Source organism: Homalodisca vitripennis, chromosome 1 (genome assembly GCF_021130785.1).
Source record: "Homalodisca vitripennis isolate AUS2020 chromosome 1, UT_GWSS_2.1, whole genome shotgun sequence".
NCBI classification, from domain to species: domain Eukaryota; kingdom Metazoa; phylum Arthropoda; class Insecta; order Hemiptera; family Cicadellidae; genus Homalodisca; species Homalodisca vitripennis.
This window is the reverse complement of record NC_060207.1, coordinates 166,078,553-166,103,502: the sequence shown is the minus strand read 5'-3', so window position 1 is coordinate 166,103,502 and position 24,950 is coordinate 166,078,553. Positions and strand designations below refer to the sequence as shown.

Sequence of the window (24,950 nt, the reverse complement as noted above, 5' to 3'; positions counted from 1 at the left end):
AATACTTTCTCTCTATTTGAGTGGATATGATGTCTACAGGAGGAGTATCGGATAGCTAGCACCACCAACGAGTGGAATCGTCATGTGCCATTGCCTGACGGAGAGGTGATTGTTATCCACAGTCCCAACGCCATTGCCCACCACACTCGCTCTGTCTCGCCTGACGTTTGGGGCACTAACTCTCCTGTAGGTATCTCCTAATACTCAACTTCATTAGGAGATTTTTTATGTCAAAATGAGGATTAATTCTCACAACTGGGTCCAAAAATTGGTGGTGGGAAAATAGCTTGGATAAAAACCCATATAGCATAGTTAGTTTTACAATATATTTTGCTGTTTTACATAAATTGTGTAGGCTATGTTACACTACATGGAAATAGGAGAAAATTAATTATAATTCTGTACTGTAACTAATGAGTTGTTGCCATAATATAACACTATCACTCCTCTGTCCAATAAGTTTAATGGTGCTAATAATTATTTTAATATTAGGTACAACATTTATATAAAAAATTTTTAACTATTATTTCATTTCAAAGATGTGATGAGAGCTGGTTATACTCAGGCAAGACATTAATTTTTGTAGTGTTTGAAAGATTAGGTCTTTTTATTTTGCATTAGCTAATATTTCTTCATTGGTCTTTTGGGTAACCATGATGGCAATGAGAAAATAGCAGAATAAATAAATTTTTAGAAAGGCTGAGTACTTTATTTGAATTTTGTTTTTGGCGATGGAAGGATTGTAAAGAATTGTCATTGTTCAGTGATACAATACAATCACTAACACTACAGCACAATTGTATGAGATTTTAACATGTGACGTATTAACACATTCATAGTATTCACCTGACATAGTAGCTTATTCATACAGTATATAGGAAAAATAATACAAATGGAAAGTCAATGTAAAAAGTCGGTGACAAGATTTTATTTCACCAAACTCTTGCGTTATATTACCCTCCCTATTTTACCTTTTATTTAAACACTGCTATGAAACCTAACAACTTAAAAAAATGTGAATGTATGACAAGAAATCATGAGAAAGACTTCATCTGTAGACTTGAAATTTTACATGAAACTTCATTTCTACGTAAACAAGAATGAGTTCTATGATGGTGCCTGTCCAACCATGGAATTTGACTGATTGTTGAATCTTATAACTCAGTAGGCTGACACAATTTCCATTTGTTTCTGCCAGGGTGATATACAAATGTCTGTTCTGTATGATGTCTGTCTCCGTCTACAGGACATCTTTAGTATGAAATTTGCTATAGATTTCAAATTTTGCATGCAACCTCAGCGAAGCTATGTACTATGTGATATATGGTGGGATGTACTCCTACTTTGTTCTATATTTCAGTACGCTTAGGGGTATTACATTTATAAGTCTACAGAAAAACACACACAAGTCTAAAATAAAAGTACAAGTGATTATGAAAAGTACCTTTCTATGAATGAGTACCAACAGAAAAAATTACTCTTTTACAAAGTAATTTTATAAAATAGTTTTACATATAATTTGTATGTTATAATATTTAAACTAATTTTGAATAAATAAAGCTTAAGGAACTGATTTTTATGCTACAGCAAATGCAGCAGAAGCCTCGAGTAGTCAAGCGAGGAATGGACGAATTCGATATCAGTGATGGGGAACCTGAAAAAGTTGATCACCTTCTCTTTCTTGTTCATGGAATCGGAAAGTTTTGTGATCTGAAATTCCGTCCCGTAACTGAAGTTGGTAAGTTTCATTTAGTTCAGCTATGATGATATGAGGTTTCTCTTGGAGCACTCTTCCAAAACCTCAATTTTTGTTTGATTATTTGAAAATATAAATACTTAATTTTTAATATTGAAATATGTGTATAGTTTAGAATTGATTTATTCTCTATCTTCCTACTATAGCTCAAAGAAAAAAGTGTATCGTGTGTGTAATATCTATTTATTCATACAGAATTAGTTTCTGTAGTTTCTTAGTTTCAAGTATAAATCTAGTGATTTATTTCTTTTAAGTTTGGTTATTTTATAAAAACATATGTAAAATGTTAAAAGGACTCAATGCAAAATTTTTATTTTGGATTCCTTGGGATTATCTTTACAATAAAAAGTATAAAAATGTAGTATTATATATTTTTTAAATTTGTATATTCAATAAAAACCTTTGAAACTGGGAATAAACTTCATTACGAGGTAATAAACAAAGAAACCCTACATGACAGGTTACACTACATTTATATAGGTTATTTATAAACCCCACTTTAAAAAAAAGGGACACTACGTCCCCCCCCAATGCAAAAATTTTGATTGAGTAAATTTTAGCATAGTTTCTGCATAATTAGTACACAAAAATAAATAAATTCTGTAAAAATGCGCATAAATGCTTACATGTAAAAATAAAGGAAAACAAGTATTGTAACTTAATTATTTAGAATAAATAGAGTTGTATAATAAAATTGTTATAACATACAACACATAAAATATTTCACATAAAATGCCCTCAAACTATAATGTTCATAGTAAAATTATAACAATTGAAAAATCTGACTTACTATAGTTTGTTTATTTTTTAAACAGGTCTATCATTAACATTACTTTCACTTAGGTTATGAAGAATTATATTTTTGTTCTCTTCATTGTCTACAGCATCAAAAAAATCTTACTTGAGAATGAAGTGTTTATAATATTACTTAAAAATTCATTAAAATCAAATCAAATTTCATCAAATTTGGATTGTCTGAATTAGTCATTATAACAAACAACTATACAACTCAGTATAAACAAACTAATACATCATTAGAATAACAACAATTTGCTTCAGAAGCGACGAAAACTTTGTTTACTAACATACACACGATTTAGCAACTGAATAAAACTAACTTGTCTATAGGCGTATACCGTGGCACAGACCATACGAGAAATGGTGGCAGTTGCTTTCTAGCCAACTCTGTCGACTGTTACATGTATCAACAACGATGAAAAAGTGCTTTGTCTAGTCCTGACAGTTGAAAGGAACATCAACCTACTCTCTAGAGATGTTTTTAGAACTATTTTGCCATCTCAAAAGTAAAGCTTTTGCTTTAGTAGATGCTATCTGCATCGCCAGTTTCACGTTTGTAGGCTCTAGCTGCACTGGAACAGTTAATTCCTTCTTACTGTTATTTTTATGGAGAAGCCTCCCTGAATTATAAGTAAAATTTTGTAGACATTTCTATTATGTTAGAATTCCAAACATAATACATTCAAATTAGCACAAATGTATAGTATACTTTAGGTTTAATAGAACTTTAAAAAAATGTTAAGTTAAATCATATCCAATAGTCAATAGCACTATAAGGATAAGCTAAGAAAGGTGATGTTCAAATTCACCAGAGTATAACAGTAATTTTTACTATAGCATATTTCATCTACATTGTTCATGATCTAAAACCTAGCCATCATGGTAAGTTGTAAATTCATTGCTGATTTCCTTCTTATTGTCTGGGGTTAAAGCATCAGGATATTTTAAGCTGGTAAGTGTATGGTATTAATCTTGCATTTATTAGGTGTTATTTAACCCTTTTAGGACGACAAAAATTTTGGTTATTTTTTAGGTACGCATTTTTTGACGTGACCATATTTCATAGCGAACATACCAAAGAAGACGACGGTGAAATTGGGCAAAATGTAGTAGTTTGATAAATATATTATAAGTCCATTATTTTAAATTGTCCTTACACCATTTTTTATCCACATGTACATAATTAAATTGTCTACAATATGGTAGCATTTATTACTATTTACAATAACCAGAAAAATTAAAAATTAAATAAAATTTTAGAATTTTTATTTTATTTTTTTATTTTATTAGTTTGGCTTCAGTTTACTATGATAAAAAAAAATTTTTTTACTGTGGGAACTAATATTACTATGTTTCTTACATAGTTTTCAGTTTAAATACAAAATTTTATTAACATTGGTTGAGAAATAATTGTTTTACAACAAAAAAACTTACATTACTACAAAGTACCAAATTATATAAAACGGACTAAAATAAAAGTCAAACAATTAAAGTGGTTTTACTTACCATATAATGTGGTTAACAGGTCAAATTTATCCACAGGTATTGAAATATGTAGTATTGCTAAGAAACACTATAAAACACTCACAAAAATATATACACTATATACAACAATGGTCTAATTAGTTAGCACATGTATGTTTTGGAAAGCAAATCGGGTGACACCCTTCCTTGCAAATTGAACAAATATAGGAGGCTCGTTTCAATGTCAAAACACATTTCACTATAAATCTATAAACACTAAGTTTATAACTGATCTGAAACAATCAACTATAGTCAACGCGACCGCACTGTGACTGACTGAATGTAAACAAACTAGACGGAATTGGCGCGCTCCGCCGACTGGCACTACAATAGGCGCTCACGTGCAGCTGTTCTAAAAATAGACATATGTTGTATTGTTTGGCCAAGATAAGTTCCGAAATACTCCATTTCCTGTCTCAGGATGTGCCTCTACAAGGAAAACTAATTTTGTTCATCGTATTTTCGATATTACGTGAGTATTATGCAAACGTAAACCGGCGGGCACATAAAAGTCCGCTCGTCTTCTTCGGTAAAACTAGTGCGGACTATTGAAAGCCCGCATCGTCTTCTTCGGCAAAACTAGTGCGGACTATTAATAGTCCGCTCGTCCTAAAAGGGTTAAATAAAACAAAGATTACTCCAATTTAAGTTTTTAATGGTCTTCCAATTAACTTGAAGTATGAACAACATTTAAATCAAATACAAACTAGACAAACTAGTAACATCCGTCACTTGAAACCTCTCAAACATTTAAAAATGCTCACAGTATTAAAAGTATTGAATTATTGTAGAATCTTCATGTTAGATTGTTCACTATAAAATATTAGTCCAAACATTAGATATAAAATTTTGTTCTTAAAACATACAATAATATATTTTTGTCTAAAATTTTAAATTGACCATTAACCTTTTTTAACAGCCATACTCGATAAATATCATGCAGTATTAGTTTTGTGCAAAACCCAATTCAACACGTTTTTAAGTTATCAACTGTTTTGCTAATGTTTTTGTGGGGTTTCAAGTGACTAAGATGTTACTAGTTAGTATTTAACTTAAATTTTGTTTGTATTTTAACTTAATACGTTGTTTATTTGGTTGTTTGGTTCTCTGTTAGGTTGGAAACGATTTGAAGATTGCTGTCTGGTCAGTGTTGTAATCTTGTTGATATTAAATAAACTTCTTGGATACCATGTGTATCATATCGTGAGTATTTGTGTTTTTCTTGCTGACGTACAGAGCAATTTGTAGTTATTTATTGGTATTTGACTAAATAAAGGAATGATTTAAGTATAAACTTATATTTTAACCCCTAATTGACATCAAAAATATTTGTAACCCTCTGTAAAGTTTTTCTAGGTCTAAAAAAATAATTTAAAATAACTCTTCAATAGTATTTTAAAGAATTGCTACAAGTTGGAAAAATACTTGGTGCTTAGGATCTCGACACTATACTACACTTATCACTTGTGTTTTGGTGTGAAACTGAGCTTGCTATGTTTAAAAGGTCAAAAGAAATAAATATCGTGATTTGTTTGTGATTTGTGTCCTATACTATTTAGGTGAATGAATTCTAATTTTACTTCCTATTGTTTAAATTAGAAATTACACAATATTTATGTGTTTTTTTTTACATATTTATGTGCTGATAGTAAAGCAAATTATACTAAAACAATTAAATTAGGTTTCTCTATCATTAGTGCTATCTGACTGCCAATAAATCTGCACAAATTCTTAGTATTCTTCTCTCAATATTAAATTATATTGAAACCACAGAACAAATTCAGTATGACTGAACATCTTATGGGAAACATGTTACTCCCCTGCTTCTTGAGTTTTGTCTAGCTTCCACACTCATTCTGCCCATAATGCCAGTTATAACCAGTTAATGATAAAATGTTTTTGAAGACATAAGTGATTACACGCATATTGATACTTCTTTGTCAGCTAAAATAGATAATAATATTGAACAAATCTGTAACCTTGTTCAACTATATCACCATTTAACTATTAAAGCAATGTCTGAGTTAACAGGAGTTGACAAGAAAAGTCTTAGGTAGATTCTTTATGAAAGTTTCACCATGAACAAAGTGTATCCAAAAATGCTTTCAAAGTGTCTCACACCTGAACAGGAGGAATGCCTAATAATGATTTGTTCTTACATCTTAGAAAACATGTAAAACGATCCTACCTTTTTACAAAATTTAATTACTTACAATTCGTGGTTTTTTTTACGTATGATCATGAAAAGAAATGTCAGTTAATGCATTGGAAATCATCCGGTTCTAATAACAGAATAAAAATTCAAGGCAATGATGATTTTTTTTTAATCAGTGGGATTGTACATATTAATCGGATACACACACATTAGACGGACAAACATTAAAATGGCATTACTACACTAATTTCCTAACTACCTTAAGCGTCTAAGGAGAAAACTGAATAATTTTTGGAAAAACAGTCAGATATTCCACCAGGATAATGACCTCGCTCACAATGCTCTGTCAAGATTCTTATCAGTCAGGATGATTTAACCAAACACAACATCTCTGTCTTAGACCATCCACCCTACTCACTTGACTTGGCCACCTGTGATCTTTTTATTCCCTAAAGTGAAGTCAACTTTTAAAGGAACTATATTTGAGACTGTCGAATCAGTAAAAGAAAAAGCAGAATTCATGAGGAGGATTATGGAACATGATTTACAGCATTGCTACGGACAGTCGAAAATTCACATGGAACTGTGCAGAGACCAAGGAGGAGAGTGCATTGAAGGGGTTAATATCAAATTCTAAATATTTTTAAATACAATTTTTTCACCCTCAGTCCGGTTTTTGTAGCATAGCTGGCAATGAGATTGCCCCCCCTCCCCCGCCCCAGGTTTGGATAAAGAGTGTGTACACTCTGTACATTCTTCACTCCAGTAAACGTTTTGTAAATAATTTATGAAATATTATTTTTTGAAAATTTTGGAAATAAAGGAATACTAAACACTTAATGTTTAATGTTACAGTGGATGACTTCCGCAATGTGTCACTGCAGCTGCTGCATTCACACTTTAAAGAGGCAGTGGAGATGGGTCGGGCCGGCCGGGTGGAGGTGCTGCCTGTCTCCTGGCACCAGGCACTGCACAACGAGAACATTGACAAGCGGCTGAACAACATAACACTTCAGAGCATTCCCCGTCTGCGTCACTTCACCAATGATACCCTGCTTGATATCTTGTTCTACACCAGCCCCGTTTTCTGTGAAGTAAGTTGATCTGAACACTACTGTGATATAATTTGAACTCAAAACACCTGGATTTGAAGAGTCAAGTGAAGATAATATTAGCCACTACTTTAGCACAGGACAGAGTATTTATTGTAAATGTTTAGTTACATGGCACAGTAACTGTTGTGTTAAAATTTTCATTACCAACGTCATTCATGTGACTATTATGCTCTTTATGTCACTTCTTCAACACCCTCCTTGATATCTTGTTCTACACCACAGATATTACACATGTATTCATCCTCTGTGAAGTAAGACGAACTGAACACTGATAATTAAATCAAAAGTCCTGGATATGAAGATTCAAGTGAAGATAACATTAGCCACTACTTTAGCACAGGACAGAGTATTTATTGTAAATGTTCAGTTACATTGCACAGTAACTGTTGTGTTAAAATGTTCATTACCAACGTCATTCATGTCACTATTATGCTCATTATGTCACTTCTTCTACACCCTCCTTGATATCTTGTTCTACACGACAGATATTACATATGTATTCATCCTCTGTGAAGTAAGACGAACTGAGCACTGATAATTAAATCAAAAGTCCTGGATATGAAGATTCAAGTGAAGATAACATTAGCCACTACTTTAGCACAGGACAGAGTATTTATTGTAAATGTTCAGTTACAAGGCACAGTAACTGCTGTGTTAAAATGTTCATTACCAACGTCATTCATGTCACTATTATGCTCATTATGTCACTTCTTCTACACCCTCCTTGATATCTTGTTTTACACCACAGATATTACACATGTATTCATCCTCTGTGAAGTAAGACGAACTGAACACTGATAATTAAATCAAAAGTCCTGGATATGAAGATTCAAGTGAAGATAACATTAGCCACTACTTTAGCACAGGACAGAGTATTTATTGTAAATGTTCAGTTACAAGGCACAGTAACTGCTGTGTTAAAATGTTCATTACCAACGTCATTCATGTCACTATTATGCTCATTATGTCACTTCTTCTACACCCTCCTTGATATCTTGTTTTACACCACAGATATTACACATGTATTCATCCTCTGTGAAGTAAGACGAACTGAACACTGATAATTAAATCAAAAGTCCTGGATATGAAAATTCAAGTGGAGATAATATTAACCGCTACTTTAGCAGAGGACGGAGTATTATAAATGTTCAGTAATATGGCACAGTAACTGTTAGTATTATTTGCTCATTTAATTTATTCTCATTGAACAGGTCCAAATGTTTTAAAAATCAAGGAAAACTACTGAACCTATTTAGATTTACAATTATTTTTCACTTAAATGTAATACATTACGTATTACAACTAGATTACATTGTAAATAGTCAGTGTAATCTAGTTGTAGAACTTTAGGATATACCATGCATATTTTTTACAGTACTATTTCAAGTAATTCAGCTGTTACTTTGTTGAAGCACTCAATGGGATTTGGAGTCTTGAACATCTTGCTGAATTTGAATTTGACTTGTACTTTTCTTAACTCAATTCCATAACATTTTGATGCCATTGTAATTCTAAAAAAATATACAAATAAAGATATATTTTCTATTGTCATTTGAAAACTGGAGGGAATAATAATAAATGCACTTTTAAATATATTCAGTTAATTGTATTTAAACTAACATTTCTAGGTATTATCAGCAAATATTACTTCATTATTGTGTGTGTAGAAGACGTAATTATTTCCATTGCTTAAAAATCTTATTCCGATTCATGGTTTGTGCGAAGATGAAGAACTTGAACGTCAAGATGAAAGTTATTCGGGTTATTTTATAATTGTACATTATTTATTATTATTTTTAAAGTAATTTTGTGTACAGTGAATCAAACTAATCTGAATTTCCTTAGAAACAAAAAGTTTAAGTAAATGTCCAGTAAATGTCTTAAAAAATCATTCATTACTCATAATATTTTCCTTTTTTATTTTTGAGCTTATTATTTTACATATATGAATAAAACTTTGTATTTTTGTAAAATTATCATAATTTAGATAAAGTATGTTAAAGTTAGTTAGAAATTAAATTAATAATATTAGTACAAATATAGTATTTAAAAAAGTATATTAAATGAAGATTTTGCTATAAAGGCAATGGTAAGAAAAATATTGCTCTATCTCTTATGGGTTTTGTTTTAGGTAGCTTTAATCAAGGTCTTACATCTTGGCCAATTTAATTGCTGCTACCAGTCCTTCAGAGGCCCCAATGGGTTAATGGTTTGAGGAAACTTGATTTTATCTAATTGACTATGTTAACTCCTCAAAAATTGTATCTTTGCTAAGGTCAGAAAGGCAGACTATTCTGGTGATGCCATATTGACTGGGATTGGCACTTCAATGTCAATTTATATTAGATTGTAACACAAAATCAAACATAAATAAATGATTACTTGTGGGTTAATGAGAATTTATACCTTTTTAATATCTCAAATTGGTTTTATTTCATTTCCAAATTAAAATAGAAATAAAATGCAAGACTTTTTAATTAGTCGCTTTTGGCAACCAAAAGGCTTTCATTTTGCTTTTAGGATAAAAACTTCTTTAAGTTTTAAAATTTATTTCAGTAGAATATGTGAAAAGTAATTAATTGAAATGTTGCAGACAATTGTCCAAGCTGTGGGAAGTGAGCTGAACCGTCTCTACAACCTATTTTTGTCACGCAACCCCTCGTTCTGTGGCGGCGTGTCGCTGGGCGGACACTCACTTGGCTCGCTCATCCTGTTTGACATGTTGTGTCACCAGATGCCTGTGTCCACACCGTCCCCTGCCCCCACTCCCACCACACCCACTCCCACCAACGATGGCCTGGTGAGTCACCTGTTATCTGGTTGGTTCAGTCTGGTACAAAAGTTTCTAATAAGGAATCTAAAAATATTATTCCTTTATTCAAAAAGTAATTGAGTAAGTCTGCAATCAAAACTACATGGCAATGGCTATTTGAATGAATTAAATTATTCCAGTAAATTAGAGATAATATATAATTACAAAGATGTTTTTTTGCAAATAAAGTTTTGTACATGCAAAACAAATAAATATCTTGCGCATAATCGTAATATAAAGTTGATTTAGCAATTTTTTTACTACATCTAGCAGGTATTTCTTCAATTTTAGGGGCTGTAAATTTTATTACCAAGGTTGTAGTTTTTTATCATTTTTTTTTGTAAAGTTATTAAATTTCTCTTTCTTATATTTTCAAAATAAAACAAAGTAAAGATTAAAAATACCATGCAAAACATAGTACTAAACTTAGGCCTCAGGAATAAGCCTACATGGGCGGATGCCTGTGCGTAAGCCTGAATTATATCGAGATTTGTCTAAGTTAATAACCAAGAATATGTTTCAGTAATTTCTAATCTGAAAGCCTAGATAAATGTAGATTAATTTTAGAAATGCAAATTATAAACTGTGATACAGCAACTAATTTATGAGAGATAAAATTATTAAAAGGAACAAAAGTTAAAGGAGATATTGTGTAGAAAAAAAACGAAATGAGAGAAAAATCAGCTCATTAGCAGCAATACTAATTTGAAATGTTATGATAACTTGTGACTAGTCTAGATGTACAAGGGCTATTTAGAAAGTAAGGAACGTTTCCACCTGATGCCGCCAATCGCATATCGCGTGCTCATGCTTGACACCTCAGTCAGTGTCCAGCCATGATAACGGGTATATCTCCGTGCTGCCTGTTTTTTATATTCAAATTTGAAATTTGTGCTGCAATCGAAAATCCCACCAGCTTTAAAGTGCAGTCTGAGATTAGTTTTTTGTTGGCAAAAAATATAAAATCAATAGAAATTTATCGGGAACTGTGTGAAGTGTATGGGAACAACGTAATGACTAAAAGTTCAGTCAAGAAGTGGTGCATTCAGTTTACAAATGGCAGTACAAACATTCATGATCAAGAGAAGAGTTGACGTCCAAGCATTGTGACTGACGATCTGGTAGCCAAAGTTGACAAAAAGATTGTAAAAACCGCCCTTTCACTATGAGCTTTCTCTATGGTTCCCACAAGTTTTACAGACTTTATTGTTTCACAGAAGCTAGGCTATCACAAATTTTGTGCAAGATGGGTGTCAAAAATGCTTACAGATCACCATAAAGAAACACAAATGGGGGCAGCTTTGACATTTTTGGAGGCCTACCATAGTCAAGATGGGTGATGCACTAATTGATCGAATTGTAACAGGAGACAAAACTTAGGTGAAGCATGTGCATTGTAAGACAAAATTACAGTCCATGGAGGGGGCACACAAGTATCCCTAAAAAACCAAGGAAGTGTCTGCAAACTTTGTCGGCAAGAAAAATCATGACACCGGTTTTTGGGACAAGTAAGGTGTTCTTCTTACTGATTTTCTCAAGCTTGGTGCAACAATAAACTCTCAGTAGTACTGGCAAACATTGCAAAATCTTAGAAGAGCTGTCCAAAATAAGTGCCGAGGAAAATGTCACCCAAAATTTTGCTTTTGCATGACAATGCCCGATCTCACACAGCAAACTATACGCAAGAACTCTTGAACTGATTCAACTTGGAAGTTTTCCTCATCCCCCTACTGTCCTGATCTTACTCGAAAGTGATTTTCACTTGTTCCCAAAAATGAAGACCTGGCTAGCGACACAGTGTTTTGACAATGGTACATGATACTGAGTGGATGAGAACACAGGCAGACTAAGACAGAATTCTATGACACATGAATTTCAAAGTTTGACCACCGCTATGATAAGTATCAGAATTTATGATTATGTAAAGAAGTAATATTTTAGTCTCGCTGTCACATGTATATAATAAAATGATTTTTTTGTACTTGATTTATTTATTAATTCCAAAATGTTTTTTACTTTTTGAGTAGCTCTCATAGATAATAAAAACCAAACAAACAATTGGCCTTGATGAGGAGGAGAGGAGCAAGTGGAAGTACTGTCACTGTGCCAGGTTACTGTTACTTCTCTACTAAAGTTTGCCGGCTTCATCTACACCAATGACAGATTGTAAAATTTCATTTATGAATTGAAAATTGACAATGATGGCAACTGAAAGAGATTATAGTTATTTAAATTTTGGTAGAGATTTTGGTACAATGTGTAAACAATATAAAATGGATTTGTCAACAAATGTTTTTGAATATGTACGTTGTGAGCGTATAGTGTTGTGTTCATGAGTAATTGTTTCAAAGAATTGCTCATAATCGAGACATTTTGTGAAAAGTGAAATTGGTGAAGTACTCTCTCCCTCCTCCTCCCCCCCTCTTAATACAATGCTGAATTTGTATTTTCCCCTGGTTGAAGCAGTGCTGGAAGTCAATGCACTCAGTCCCATTGTGCCGGTTGGGAAGCTGACGATTGTCTCGTTTTTAAAAAGCCATCCCTTGTAATAATCTGATCAGTTATCAAAGTAAGTCAGATCTCTCAATTGGACTTTAAATTGAAATTGAATTCATTGTTTAGTCCAGGGTTGCCCAACCTTTTTTTACCCAAGGGCCACATTGTAAAGCCTTTATGGCCAGGCGGGCCAACATCCCAGGGGATTTGGAACCCCAAACAAAACGTATTGCCCGGGGTTTGTTCCAGAAATCTTGTGCAAAATATGAGTTTTAAGGTTATTTGGCCCTTGTTTCCTGATTATTGTAATTTCTTATTATTTATTAGTTGTTAGGTAAGGGTTTATAATATATTATGTTTTTATGTTCTTTTAGTAGAAATAAATATAAACCCAGACTTTTGGATGTTTGCTCTAATTCTGAGGGAACAATAAAAAAGTCACCAATAAATTGAATACATTGATTTTAATTAAGCCTCCTAGGATACTAGGACATACAAATTACGTGGCGAGTGGTGACCTTGAGTTGGGTAGGGGTTATGTCGCCGCACCGCGCGCTGTGCCGTGCTTTACGCGCGCTCTATTCGCCAGCCGGCAGCCACCACCGTAGTCAGTGAAATCTGTCTGTAACTACTTTACTTCTTTCAACACTCATACTCCACCAAATGAATACGGCTCGTTCTACGTGAAATCGGCTGGACTCAAAATTTGTATTTATTTAATATTTTAAATGCTTGTAAACAAATTTGGTTGTTTTGGCAACAAGGCGGGCCACATAAAACTGACTCGCGGGCCGGATCCGGCCCGCGGGCCGTAGGTTGGGCAGCCCTGGTTTAGTCCATGATTAGTATTGAAACGAATACAGTTAATGTGCAGTTTCATATTAAGTCTAATTAAAATTACTTATTTATTTTTTCACTTTAAGTTTCACAGTGGTTGCTTTTACACAACTTAACTGAAAAATGTCTCAAATGGCCAACAGTGAGAGTTGAATCAAATTAAATATTAATATTTGCCTGCAAGTTGATTGCATAGCAAGTAGTAAAAGCTGACTCTTATCATGTAGTGTGTGTTGGGTAAATGTTTCAAATAATTAATTATCCCAACTGGCCCAATGAATATTTCGTTTCTATTATCTAAGTAAGAGCTTTTAATCAATTAACCTTTACACAAAGTTGTCATTTTCTTATAACCTTATTTAAACAGAAGTATATTTAAACTGTAATTGTGAGGCATTAGTTAAATACAAATCGTTTATAAAATACTATTATGACAAATGAATTGTATGAGGCTTTGTAGTAACCTGTATCTTGCAAGTCACTAATTATACTGTACTCCAATGTTTCTACTGGTCACAGGATGTGGTTGCGGACGAGGAGATGAAAACTCTGGGATGCCTTAAGACTAGAAAAGCTCGACTGAGCAGGTCAGTGAGCTATGTGACCATCGGCACAGCCGGTACAGGTCAGCCATACATCTCCTATCCACAGTTGGTGTTCAGACCTAAGGCCTTCTTCGCTCTGGGCTCACCCATTGGTAAGTGATATTATGTGCCTCATTCAGTCGTGCTGTCAGGTCATTTTGATGATGTAAGCTTTCTTGAAAATAATTGAACGTTCTCAGACTAACTTAACTTGAAGAGAACTCTATACCTTTTAATGTTAGCAATTTTTAATCCCATCCAAGTTGTTTGCTTAACCCTTTTATGACCGCGCGCGTTTTCAGATTTTCTATGCCTAAAAGACCGCCTTGTATTTATAAAAAGTGTAAGAGTTTGGGGAAAAAATTGTATATTCTAAAGTAGTCGAGATATTCAATAATTTTTTCAACAATTTTTTCTGCATGAAGTGACTAACAATAAGAAAATAGGTTTTACTTTGTGCAAATCAAAAAAAGGTTTGTTAACACCTATAAATAAAAAGTTTTTTGAAAAAAAAATTTTTTTTTGGTTTACAGGAATTTTGTGTAATCTAAAAAAAATAGAACAGTCCACACATATAGATACATGTATTTACAAGTTATTGCTTAGGAGATTGCAACTTATTTCAATACTTTTCTTCAATAAATGGCTGAGATACAAGGAAAAATAATAATAATGGTAAAAATTAGAAAATAGATAGAAGCAGAAAAAGATAACTTAACGACAGAGAACAGGCCAATTAAGCAGTAATGAAACAATATTTTGTCTCTAACTCAGTTATTTCATGGTCTTATTAAGTTTGAAAGTTCATGAGAACTATTCTAAAACTTACTCATACTAAAAAACTAAAAATAAAGTATTTTGCACACAGAAGAAATGTTACAGAACTGCTGACAAGTCTAACAAACATGTTTGGTGAGGCACACTCCATGTAAGCCTTTATTACATTTGACACAGGCAGTTCTGGATCTCTTCATCTTGTCTTTTAGTAATTTTGAAGCACGATAATCGTCTAAACACAATGAACAAAACGTAAACAAACTCGGCAGGCCGCGTCAGTCAGCTGGTGCTGGCGATCGCGTGTAGGTCGTGGCTGAGAGCTAGCGCTACCAACTGCTCAATTTATTATTTCCCACTCCTCCGTGGATTAAAATTTTACTAAATTCAAAGACAATTGTGAATGTAGAAACTATCAATAGATGTGGAGTCAAAATTTGATTGAATCAAAGTTATTAATTATTTTCTTATACCCATAAAACCAAACTACTGATAAATCGTTAGTTGGTATTTTTAGCCTAAGAGACAAACTAACGATCGTTGGTCCTAAAAGGGTTAAGCTTATTCAACATTGTTACTGACCCCTAGCTTGTTTCAACCCATACTTTGGTTAGTGACAAAATTTATACTCGTTCAGATTTAAATAACGTACAAAGTTTTAAGTGTTCATCAAATATTTCTAAAGAATAAAAATAAATAAAATAATTGAATTTTTTCAATTCTTTATAGTTAAAAGGTAATTTTTAGTTAGGTCATAGGTAGTACGTTTTTAGTATTATCTGTGTTACAAAAAGTTCAATATTGTGTTTCAACACAGTGTGAACTGGAAAACTTAGATGACATTCATGACATCAGCTGTGTAAGCCAAAGAACTAAGATAACTTAATGCGGACTCTTAGGAAAACAGCTTAGATTCTTTCCCAGCTTAAAATAACATGAAATTTATATGAACTGTGTGAAGTAGAGGGTTTTTTTTAGGTTTTAATCATCATAATGATTAGTCTTCATGTTTATTCTTGTAGTAATCACAATCATAACAAAATCTGCTTGGAACAATTTGTGTTTGTACAGTATATTATTGAATTTGTTCTAACACGTTTTATATTTTTTGTACAGGAATGTTTGTAACAGTACGGGGTATTGAGTCCCTGGGAGAGGACTTTTCTCTACCCACATGCCCCTTGTTCTTTAACATCTTCCATCCCTTCGATCCGGTGGCGTACCGTGTAGAGTCACTCATCAACTCAGACTTCGCCAAGTACTCCCCTGTCCTTATCCCCCACCACAAGGGCCGCAAGCGAATGCACTTAGGTAAGTCTTTTGTTCTTTGTTGAGACACTTCTTAGAATAAATCACAGACAGAGACTAATGAAGGTGCCTGGATAAATTTCAGGTGTTTGCTATTTATAGTCTTTGAATGTAAATAATTTCTTATGGGAAACAAGCTAATAGAGTGATATATATATATATATATATATATATATATATATATATATATATATATATATTTATATTTATATGCAACATCAAGTTTGAGTGTATGTAAGAAAGTTACAAAGTAACATATAACAATGTTTAATCTGTAAAAATAGTTTGGTGCGTGCAAAAAAACGCCTGTATGGCTGACAACATAGTCTGGGTTTTAGCAGCATTCACTTATGACTTTTTCGTTGTTGTAACAAAATCGCTAATGATTTTAGTAATCACACAGTGTGGTTTTTATGCTCTCTCTATATTTAAAACAGTTTAATTTAATTAACTACCTGATTTAATTTGGGTTTACACCCTTATGTTAAGAATGCAAACAAATTAATATAGTGTACTTTGGGAGACCAAAAGCTTGGAAACCATATTCCGTATAATCGTGTCCTCAGTGTATTTGTGTGGTTCATACTCCAAGTGCACATACGACTTATGGAATCCTTTCAGGATTGATTTGTTTATTGAGTTTCTAAGGAACAATCTATATATATATATATATATATATATATATATATATATATATATATATGTATGTGTATATATATATATATCTATATATATAAAAATGAATGTTTGTATGTTTGTCCTTTATGGAATCGTGAACTATTGGACCGATCATGATGAAAATTTGTACGTATATGTATTTTTCCACGGAGAAGGTTTATAAGCTACGCCCATCCCTTTCCCGATTCAGGATTCCGCCCCACTGGTTACAGAAATACCCATAAGAAATTCATTGCAGCAAACATATGTTAACGTCTTTTAAAATTTTTAATCAGCTGTTCTTTGTAAACATATATTACACTTATAGTTTTAAAGCATAGAGTAAGCTTAAGAGAAACGACAAATTTTGTTTAAACTGTTTTTGCAATCACTGTTAAACATAGACTTTACTATCCAGATAATACAATTCAAATTTGACGTAAAAATTCACCTTTAACTGCAATATTTATTTAATATAAACCATGCTCATGCTTGATCAGAAGAGTAATGCAGATATCATAATTACTATCTTACGTTGGCTACAAATATAAAGAATGTTATAAAATCAACCTTAGTTGTTTTTTTTGACAGAAGTATGGTTCTCAAAACTCCGTGTGTACATATTCTCTCGATCGAGACAACAAAGCAAGCTCAATCGTGGCATCGGAGATATAACTAATTTAATCTAAAATTTATTATAGTAAAAAAAAAATTTACTAAGTAATATAAGGACTTCGGTTCTTAAGATTTGCGTGCGAAGCCGTGGGTAACAGCTAGATAGAGGCAGGAATATGGTACATACCTTCATAATACGCCCAAGAGGCTCACGATGGAACGACTATCAATTATCTCAGCAATGTTTAGAATGTGATAGAAAAAGAATAAGTGAATATAGTGTACTGTTTTCAACGGGAAATTGCGTGCGAAGCCGCGGGCAACTTTTGCAAAAAATTATTGAAATGCGCAGCAAAGCGCGCCGGGCCCGCTAGTATATATATATAAATTAATGTTTGTGTGTTTGTCCTTTATGGAATCGTGAACTATTTGAACGATCATTATGAAAATTTGTATATATATGTATTTTTCCACGGAGAAGGTTTATATGCTATGCCCATTGATGTAACTCGCCACCAAGTGACGCTGCAAAAGATAATAGTCTTTAAAGCGCCTGCACATTATTAACTGCAATTACCTGACAGTTATGTATATTAAATAACCAAATACAATTTGAAAGCGCTAAGTTATGATGGGGAATTTTTATTTAAGATAAATTTCTGGTTGAACGTAAAGCTTGAGTGTTAGACTACCTTATAATAAAGTATGACCTATACTCAGGCTCCGTATTCAATGTGTTAAATCTAAAAACAGGCTTAAAACATTCAGACAACTGCTTATTATGGCAATTTCGGTTTGACATGTGTTGACTGAAGGTGGCTCTCCAAAGTGAGGCTAAAATATTTCAAGAAGTTAACTGTGTAAGCAATGTTTTGATGTGGTGTGAACTAGAAGATTTTGATGTTAGTTATGACACCGACCATGTAAGCATAAGAACTATGATAAAGTCAGTAGATCAAAATGTTTTAGTTACACCAATAATTTTTTTTAATCAGCTTCTGAATAGTTTCCTTTGATAGCAAATGATATTGGACTTAATGTGTATAAGCAAAAATCTTCTGATAATAAACTTATATGTTGATAAACCAATGTTCTTTAGTTTTTTCATATCTTTTGTTGACACAGCTCATTTTATGAAATGTTAGAACTACACAATAATAGTGGGAAAAGTAAAAATTTGTTTACACCTAAAGTAAGTGTAATGAGCTGCTATATCGTTTAACTAACTGCATACAACTGATAACAGTATCAGACTATAATATTCTGTTTGTAAGAATAAATATAAATTACAGTAGAGTATAGATAATCCAGATCAACTGGGATAAGCATACATCCAGATAGTCAACTTGTCCAGGTTATTAAAAATATTCTCAAAATACTTTTTTAATCAAACATATAATTTGTGCACCTAATACAGACCAAAACTGAAATAAATAAGTTATCTGCAACTTAAATTCATGTATAAAAAGTTTTTCTGTACAAAGTGTAAATAACAGTCAAGCCATCGATGTTCTGCACTTCAGTATGAGTATTTATCTGGATTTTATTTGTAAACTATCATATTTTAATTTAAAAAATTATAAATTTGTCCTTTTTCAGTTTCTTTTATTTATTACCATTACTATTGTTATTTATTGTTTAATCATCTTCATTAGACATTCCAAAATAATTTGTTTTATTATATCGTAAAATATTTAGTGTTGTCTCATGTAAACTAAAAATTAATTTGAAATATAATAAATTAACACTACATAACGCTTGTTGGTATAAGTTGTAAAAAAACTGTGAAGTATTAACACAAATTAACCATAACCGAACAAAATTCTGGAAACAAACAAATAGGTACTTTAACCTTGATATTACAAACAAATTAGACATATTGATCTGTAAAAATATAATTAAAACTTACTGTTTCACTGTAGTGATCCATTTCATATGTAAACTATTAACACAATAGCTGCTTGAGCAAAACCTTATAACTGGCACATTCTTTGTTTTGTTATTTGACTTATCAAAGTAGGTTGGATATCAGTAATGAGGAGAATCTACAGTTTTTGTTGATAAAAATATGTTGTGTGTTTCTAAATTATGGTAAGGCCTTGAATTATTACATATTAACTATGTAATAAATAGAATGCTCAATTCAGGTAAATGTATTCTTTATTCTTACTGTATACATATTTTACAAAGGAATAAATTGTTTAAATATTAAAAAAAAAAACACAGTGTTTCATGTCACAAAAGTTCCACAGTTTACATTTAAAATTATTACAAAAGTAGTAATGGATCTTAAAGATAAGAAAAACCAAAGTAATACACATTACTAAGTATAAAATCATAAATGTTACACATGTGCCTTATTATGCACAAAACTATTGTTTAGCGTTTTACTTATTGAAATAAAATCTTCACATTTTTCAAATTTATTATAATTTTGTTCTTTGTCGAACATAGTTGATCTGCCAATCAGTTTTAATTCCATATAAATAGTTTTTAAAAAGTAAAAGCTTAAATTTGTTCAGTTAAGAATTGCATTTCTTATACCATTATAATGATCAAAGTGTTAAGTAAAAGAATTCGCTAGATTTTTTAGTACTGGACTGTCACAAGAGTCCATAAATTGTTAAAATACTAAATTCTCCAAAACAACTTTAAAGGATCTGTGCAAGGTTATTATTATTACACAATGAGTTTTTATTATAATAAATATACTTCATTTCAAGCTTTTTCTGACGGTATATTATGTGTTTTTTACAACTTTTATTTCTTGACAAAATACTTCTTAGGATTTTTAACAAACCTTTTTAGATATAAAAGTGTACAAAAAAACAAACAAAAATATTATTATTTTTTGAACTTTTTATTCACTACAATATAGAAAAGGTCTTAAAATATAATAAACATACAGAAAAAAAAAATGTTAGAATGTGAATATGTAATTTTTTGTAAAAACACATTTTACTATTTACCAAAAACGAAATATAAATTTTGGTGAAAGTGGATTTTTATTCTGTTTTGCATAAAAAAACCCTCTTTTTAAACATAGTTCATATTTTGAAAAGTAATAAAAAATATTTCTATATTTTATAAGGATTTACTTTTGGATATTTTTGTTTTACTTTTCATTTTTTCCACTCATAATGAAAAACAAAACGTAAATTTAAATAAAAAAATTAATCCAACTACATATAAATGTTCCTTGTTTTGTAATGAAAAATAAAATATATAATAGTGTTTACTTTACTTCAATAATAAATATTGTGCATAGATTTGAATGAAGGTGTGCACAAATAGCAAACTAGTGTCTGTCATTATAGGAATTTCAACTGCCAGATGCAGGGTTAATACAGGACCAGAATGCATAGGGAGAATACTGTTGAGTGAGTTGTTTATTTGTTCCACAGAACTGAAGGACACACTGGAACATGTGGGAACAGCCCTAAAGCAGCGGTTGGTGGAGTCTGTCAAGAACACATGGAATACTGTTTACCAACTCGCCATGTTCCACCGAACCGATGATCATGCCATTGAACAAGAAGTCAATAAGGTAGTGTGTTAAAGAATTCCTTTTCCTGTTGATAAGGAATTCCATACTTTTGTCATTTTATTTATTTATGTACATTAACCCTAGAAGTGGCAGTCAGAATTTTTGTGGGTGGCAAGCCGATCTTTGCCTTTGTTCAGAGGTTCACTAAAAATTTTGTAGAGAATCCACATAATAAGCTAGACCCATAGAGTGTTATATATTATTGCAATATTTATATTCTATGGATTATAATCTGGCACAACAAAATTTTTAGAATATATGTTGTAATATCACTGTCTGAAGAAAAATCCAATTTTTCCAATGGCAAAATCAGATGGCCTTAAAAACAGTAAGAACTTGTTCTAATTAATTCCAACACATATAGCAATTTTGAAATTTATTTGTTTCCACAAAAACTCTTTATTTTTATAAATACCCATATTAGTTTTTTTACTATGTTGATATTAATTGAAACATTACAAAAATTCCAAATGTCACTTTTATTTAAACATTTTTAGAGAATCTTAAATCACGTATATTGCTTTTAAATAACTCTCAATAACATAGGAAATTGAGAGGACAGTAGATTAATATGATTGTTTGAATTGTTATTAATTGCAAAACCTATAACCTATCAATAGTGTTGAATAATTCGTGTTTTTTATACTAAAAAAAAAAAAAAAAAAAAACGCTTAAAAAGCAGTAAAGACGATATAAATTTTCAAAATAACCAATTATAATTTCAATTTATATATTATGTAGGAAATTTTCTCGTAAAAACAAACAAGTTGTTATTTTTATTTTAACAAGAAAAGGTAGTAAAAATAAAATCCAAAAATGTACTGATTTTACTTATCAATGCCTTATAAGTATGAAGAGAGTCATAATTTATTTACTTATTCTAAAATTTAATTGAATTCAAAATAGGTTAGTACTTTACTGGTCATCCTAGAGCTAAATTAATTGATAAATTGTGATGAATGAAAACATAAACCACAAACTATTATATTATTTCACAATCACTTATCAACTATCTGATATAAGTAATACCATAATCAATATTATATTTACAGTTAATGTAAGTGTATTAATTTTACACTTCAAATTATGGATATGTGCCGACAGTCACGGTAGAGATTTGTCATGGGAAATAAATCAACAAGTATCCTCTTATGAGGCTGTTGGCTTTGTGAGACCAGGTGCTCGGACTAAACAAGTGGCTGAAATTTACAATAACCTAAATGAAGTTGAAAGTGAAGATGTAGTAGTTCTTATAACAGGTACGAATGATGTATCAAAAAATGAATCATTGGAAGCTGTTCAAGAAATTTCCAGTCTATTAGAATTTAATGGTAGGCCTACTTGCAATATTATACTTGTAGACTTGCCAAAAAGGCATGACTTAGTGAACTGGTCATGTGTTAACACTGAAGTCAACAATACAAATTTTGCTCTAAAAGAACTGTGTGACAAACATAAAAATGTTACTCTAGTTAAGGCTAGCACGGCAGAGAGAACACTACATACAAGACATGGGTCGCACTTGAATTTAAAAGGGAAAAAGTGGCTGGCTAATAAAATTGTGGAAAGTGTTGGGCGTATGTCAGTAGGCCTGGTTTGTCCCAACCCTAGTGAAACTACTCATTCGGAAAACTCCAGACATTCTGTAAGGAGCCCTCTAAAATAACTTCAATTAATTTCTTACATCAGAATGTACAGTCTTTATCAAATAAAGTTCAGCTGCTTGAACAGATTTTATCTGAGTATGACATAGATTTTCTGTGCATAACAGAACACTGGATGTCGGAAGACGAGTTAAACGAGTACTTACTTATTAATGATAGGCTACTAGTGTCTAATTTTTGTAGAACAACTATTGGTCATGGAGGGACTGCTATTTACTCAAGATACTCTTCTCAACAAGTAAAGGTAAATCAAGCAATTAATAGTTTGTCAGTTGAATTGGACTGTGATCTGTGCTGTGTTGAAGTTGTTGACCTGGACCTAGTGCTGGTTACAGTTTACAGGAGTATGAATGGAGATTTTATTTCTTTTCTCAATACAATGGAAAAAGTACTATCATATATTAATAGACTTGACAAAAAATCTATAATTTGTGGAGATTTTAATCTAAAATTTTTAACTAGTGATAAAGACGCAGACCAGTTTGTGAACCTGTGTCTTACTTATGGCCTACAACTGACCATTCACGAACCTACTCGAGGTAAAAACTGCTTAGATAATTTTTTTACTTCTTTGACCTTACAAAATTGTACTGCTACAGTTATTAACTGTCATGTGAGTGACCATTTGGGACAGCTATTAATTGTTAACAATACTTATAAGGAAAATAGCTCTTATCTTGCTAAAAAAGAACTGTCATATATGGGTCCTAGCTTAAAGACTGTTCCTATTCTAAGTGACTCTAACATCAATGTATTCAGATTTTACCTTGCCAAAGAAAAATGGAGTGATATTTTATTTGCTAAAACTAGTGTAAATGAAATGTTCAATGCTTTTATGCTCACAGTTCGGTATTACTTTAATTTAAGCTTTAATAAACAGGTTAAGATTAAAAGGAAAAATACAGTAAATATTGGTTCTAAGGCTAATGTAGAGTGGTACACTGATGAGCTGTGTGCTAAAAAAGATAGGCTTCACTTACTTTATGAACATTTAAAATCTTCAAAAGGGCATGAGTTTGAAATGTATAATGTATTGTACAAATCTGAAAAAAAAGATTATCGCAAGCAAATTAAACACACAAAAAAACAATATAATTCTAAACTAGTAAAGGAGTCAGGAAATCAGAGCAAAACCCTTTGGCAGATTGTAAATAAAAGTAGGAAAGGTGAAACTAAAACAAAAGACCCAAATATTTTTTCATCAGATGAATATAACAGGTTTTTTATTAACATTGCCAGTAATGTAAAGCCGAAATTAAACAGTGTAGCAGCTAATGGGCTTAAAGCAATGCAGTATGTAAATAATTGCAAGGTACCTGAGCATATGGTAGGGTTAAGTTTTAGCTATGTAACTGAAAAAATTGTCTTGGATGCAGTTAGTCATTTGTCTAGTAAGTATAGTAAGGACCATTATGGCTTGAGTAACGTTTTACTGAAAAAAATAATAGATTGTATTTTGAATCCTTTGACAAGGCTAATCAATTTATGTTTGGCCCAAGGAATTTTCCCAGATTGTTTAAAAATAAGCAAGGTCATTCCTATATTTAAGAAAGGTAAAAAAGATGACTTGAATAATTATAGGCCTATAACGGTAGTTCCTGTCTTTTCTAAGGTCTTAGAGTTAATCATAGGCAAACAATTAATGTTTTATTTTGAATTGAATAGGCTAATATGTAACAATCAGTTTGGCTATAGAAATGGGTTATCTACCACACATGCCCTTATAAAGCTAGTTGAGGGTATACATGATTGTTTTGAGGGTAAGGACCTTGCTGCGGTCACGTTCTGTGACCTCAGCAAGGCCTTTGATTGTGTTTCACACGATCTTATAGTTTCTAAGCTTGAGTATTTTAGGGTAAAGGGTGTGGCTCTTCAAATCTTTCAATCCTACCTTGAGAACAGAGTACAATATGTACAAGACAGTAATGAATCCTCATGTCTCTTGCCTGTCACGTGCGGTGTTCCGCAGGGATCTGTTTTGGGTCCTTTATTATTTATTATTATGGTTAACGACCTCAGTAGTAATATTCCTGCGGAGATTATTCTCTATGCAGATGACACTACTGTCTTAAATAGGCATGATAGTGAAAGTCTGGCATTAGAAAATGCTAAATATAATCAAACCCTCATTGAGAATTGGTTGGCTGCTAACGAACTAGTGTTAAACAAGGAAAAAACCAAAACTGTACTTTTTTCTCTTAAAGAAAAAAATATGAACTTAGATAGTCCAATGTTCTTGGGATTAACTTTAGACCCAACCCTTAATTGGCACCAACACATATCTGTCCTCAAAAGTAGGCTTAGTAAA

At 31.9% G+C, this 24,950-nt stretch overlaps 2 protein-coding genes across 3 annotated transcripts in view; one reads left to right on the top strand and one right to left on the bottom strand.

The window, feature by feature from the left end:
• Window positions 1–24,950, bottom strand: part of LOC124352675 — an 87,872-nt gene that overhangs the window by 34,758 nt on the left and 28,164 nt on the right. The window contains exon 1 of one of the 2 annotated variants that reach the window (XM_046802254.1): window positions 4,061–4,985. The exons of the other annotated variant lie outside the window; for it this stretch is intronic. The gene's annotated coding sequence lies outside the window, so the exon portion shown is untranslated. Of the gene's footprint in view, window positions 1–4,060; window positions 4,986–24,950 lie in introns of those variants that run through there. 2 annotated transcript variants of the gene reach the window in all.
• Window positions 1–24,950, top strand: part of LOC124352673 (phospholipase DDHD2) — a 73,605-nt gene that overhangs the window by 37,653 nt on the left and 11,002 nt on the right. The window contains exons 6-12 of the mRNA XM_046802252.1: window positions 40–186; window positions 1,588–1,738; window positions 7,089–7,327; window positions 9,942–10,148; window positions 14,013–14,190; window positions 15,968–16,162; window positions 20,836–20,978. Of these exons, the coding sequence (XP_046658208.1) occupies window positions 40–186; window positions 1,588–1,738; window positions 7,089–7,327; window positions 9,942–10,148; window positions 14,013–14,190; window positions 15,968–16,162; window positions 20,836–20,978 (1,260 nt within the window). The remainder of the gene's footprint in view (window positions 1–39; window positions 187–1,587; window positions 1,739–7,088; window positions 7,328–9,941; window positions 10,149–14,012; window positions 14,191–15,967; window positions 16,163–20,835; window positions 20,979–24,950) is intronic.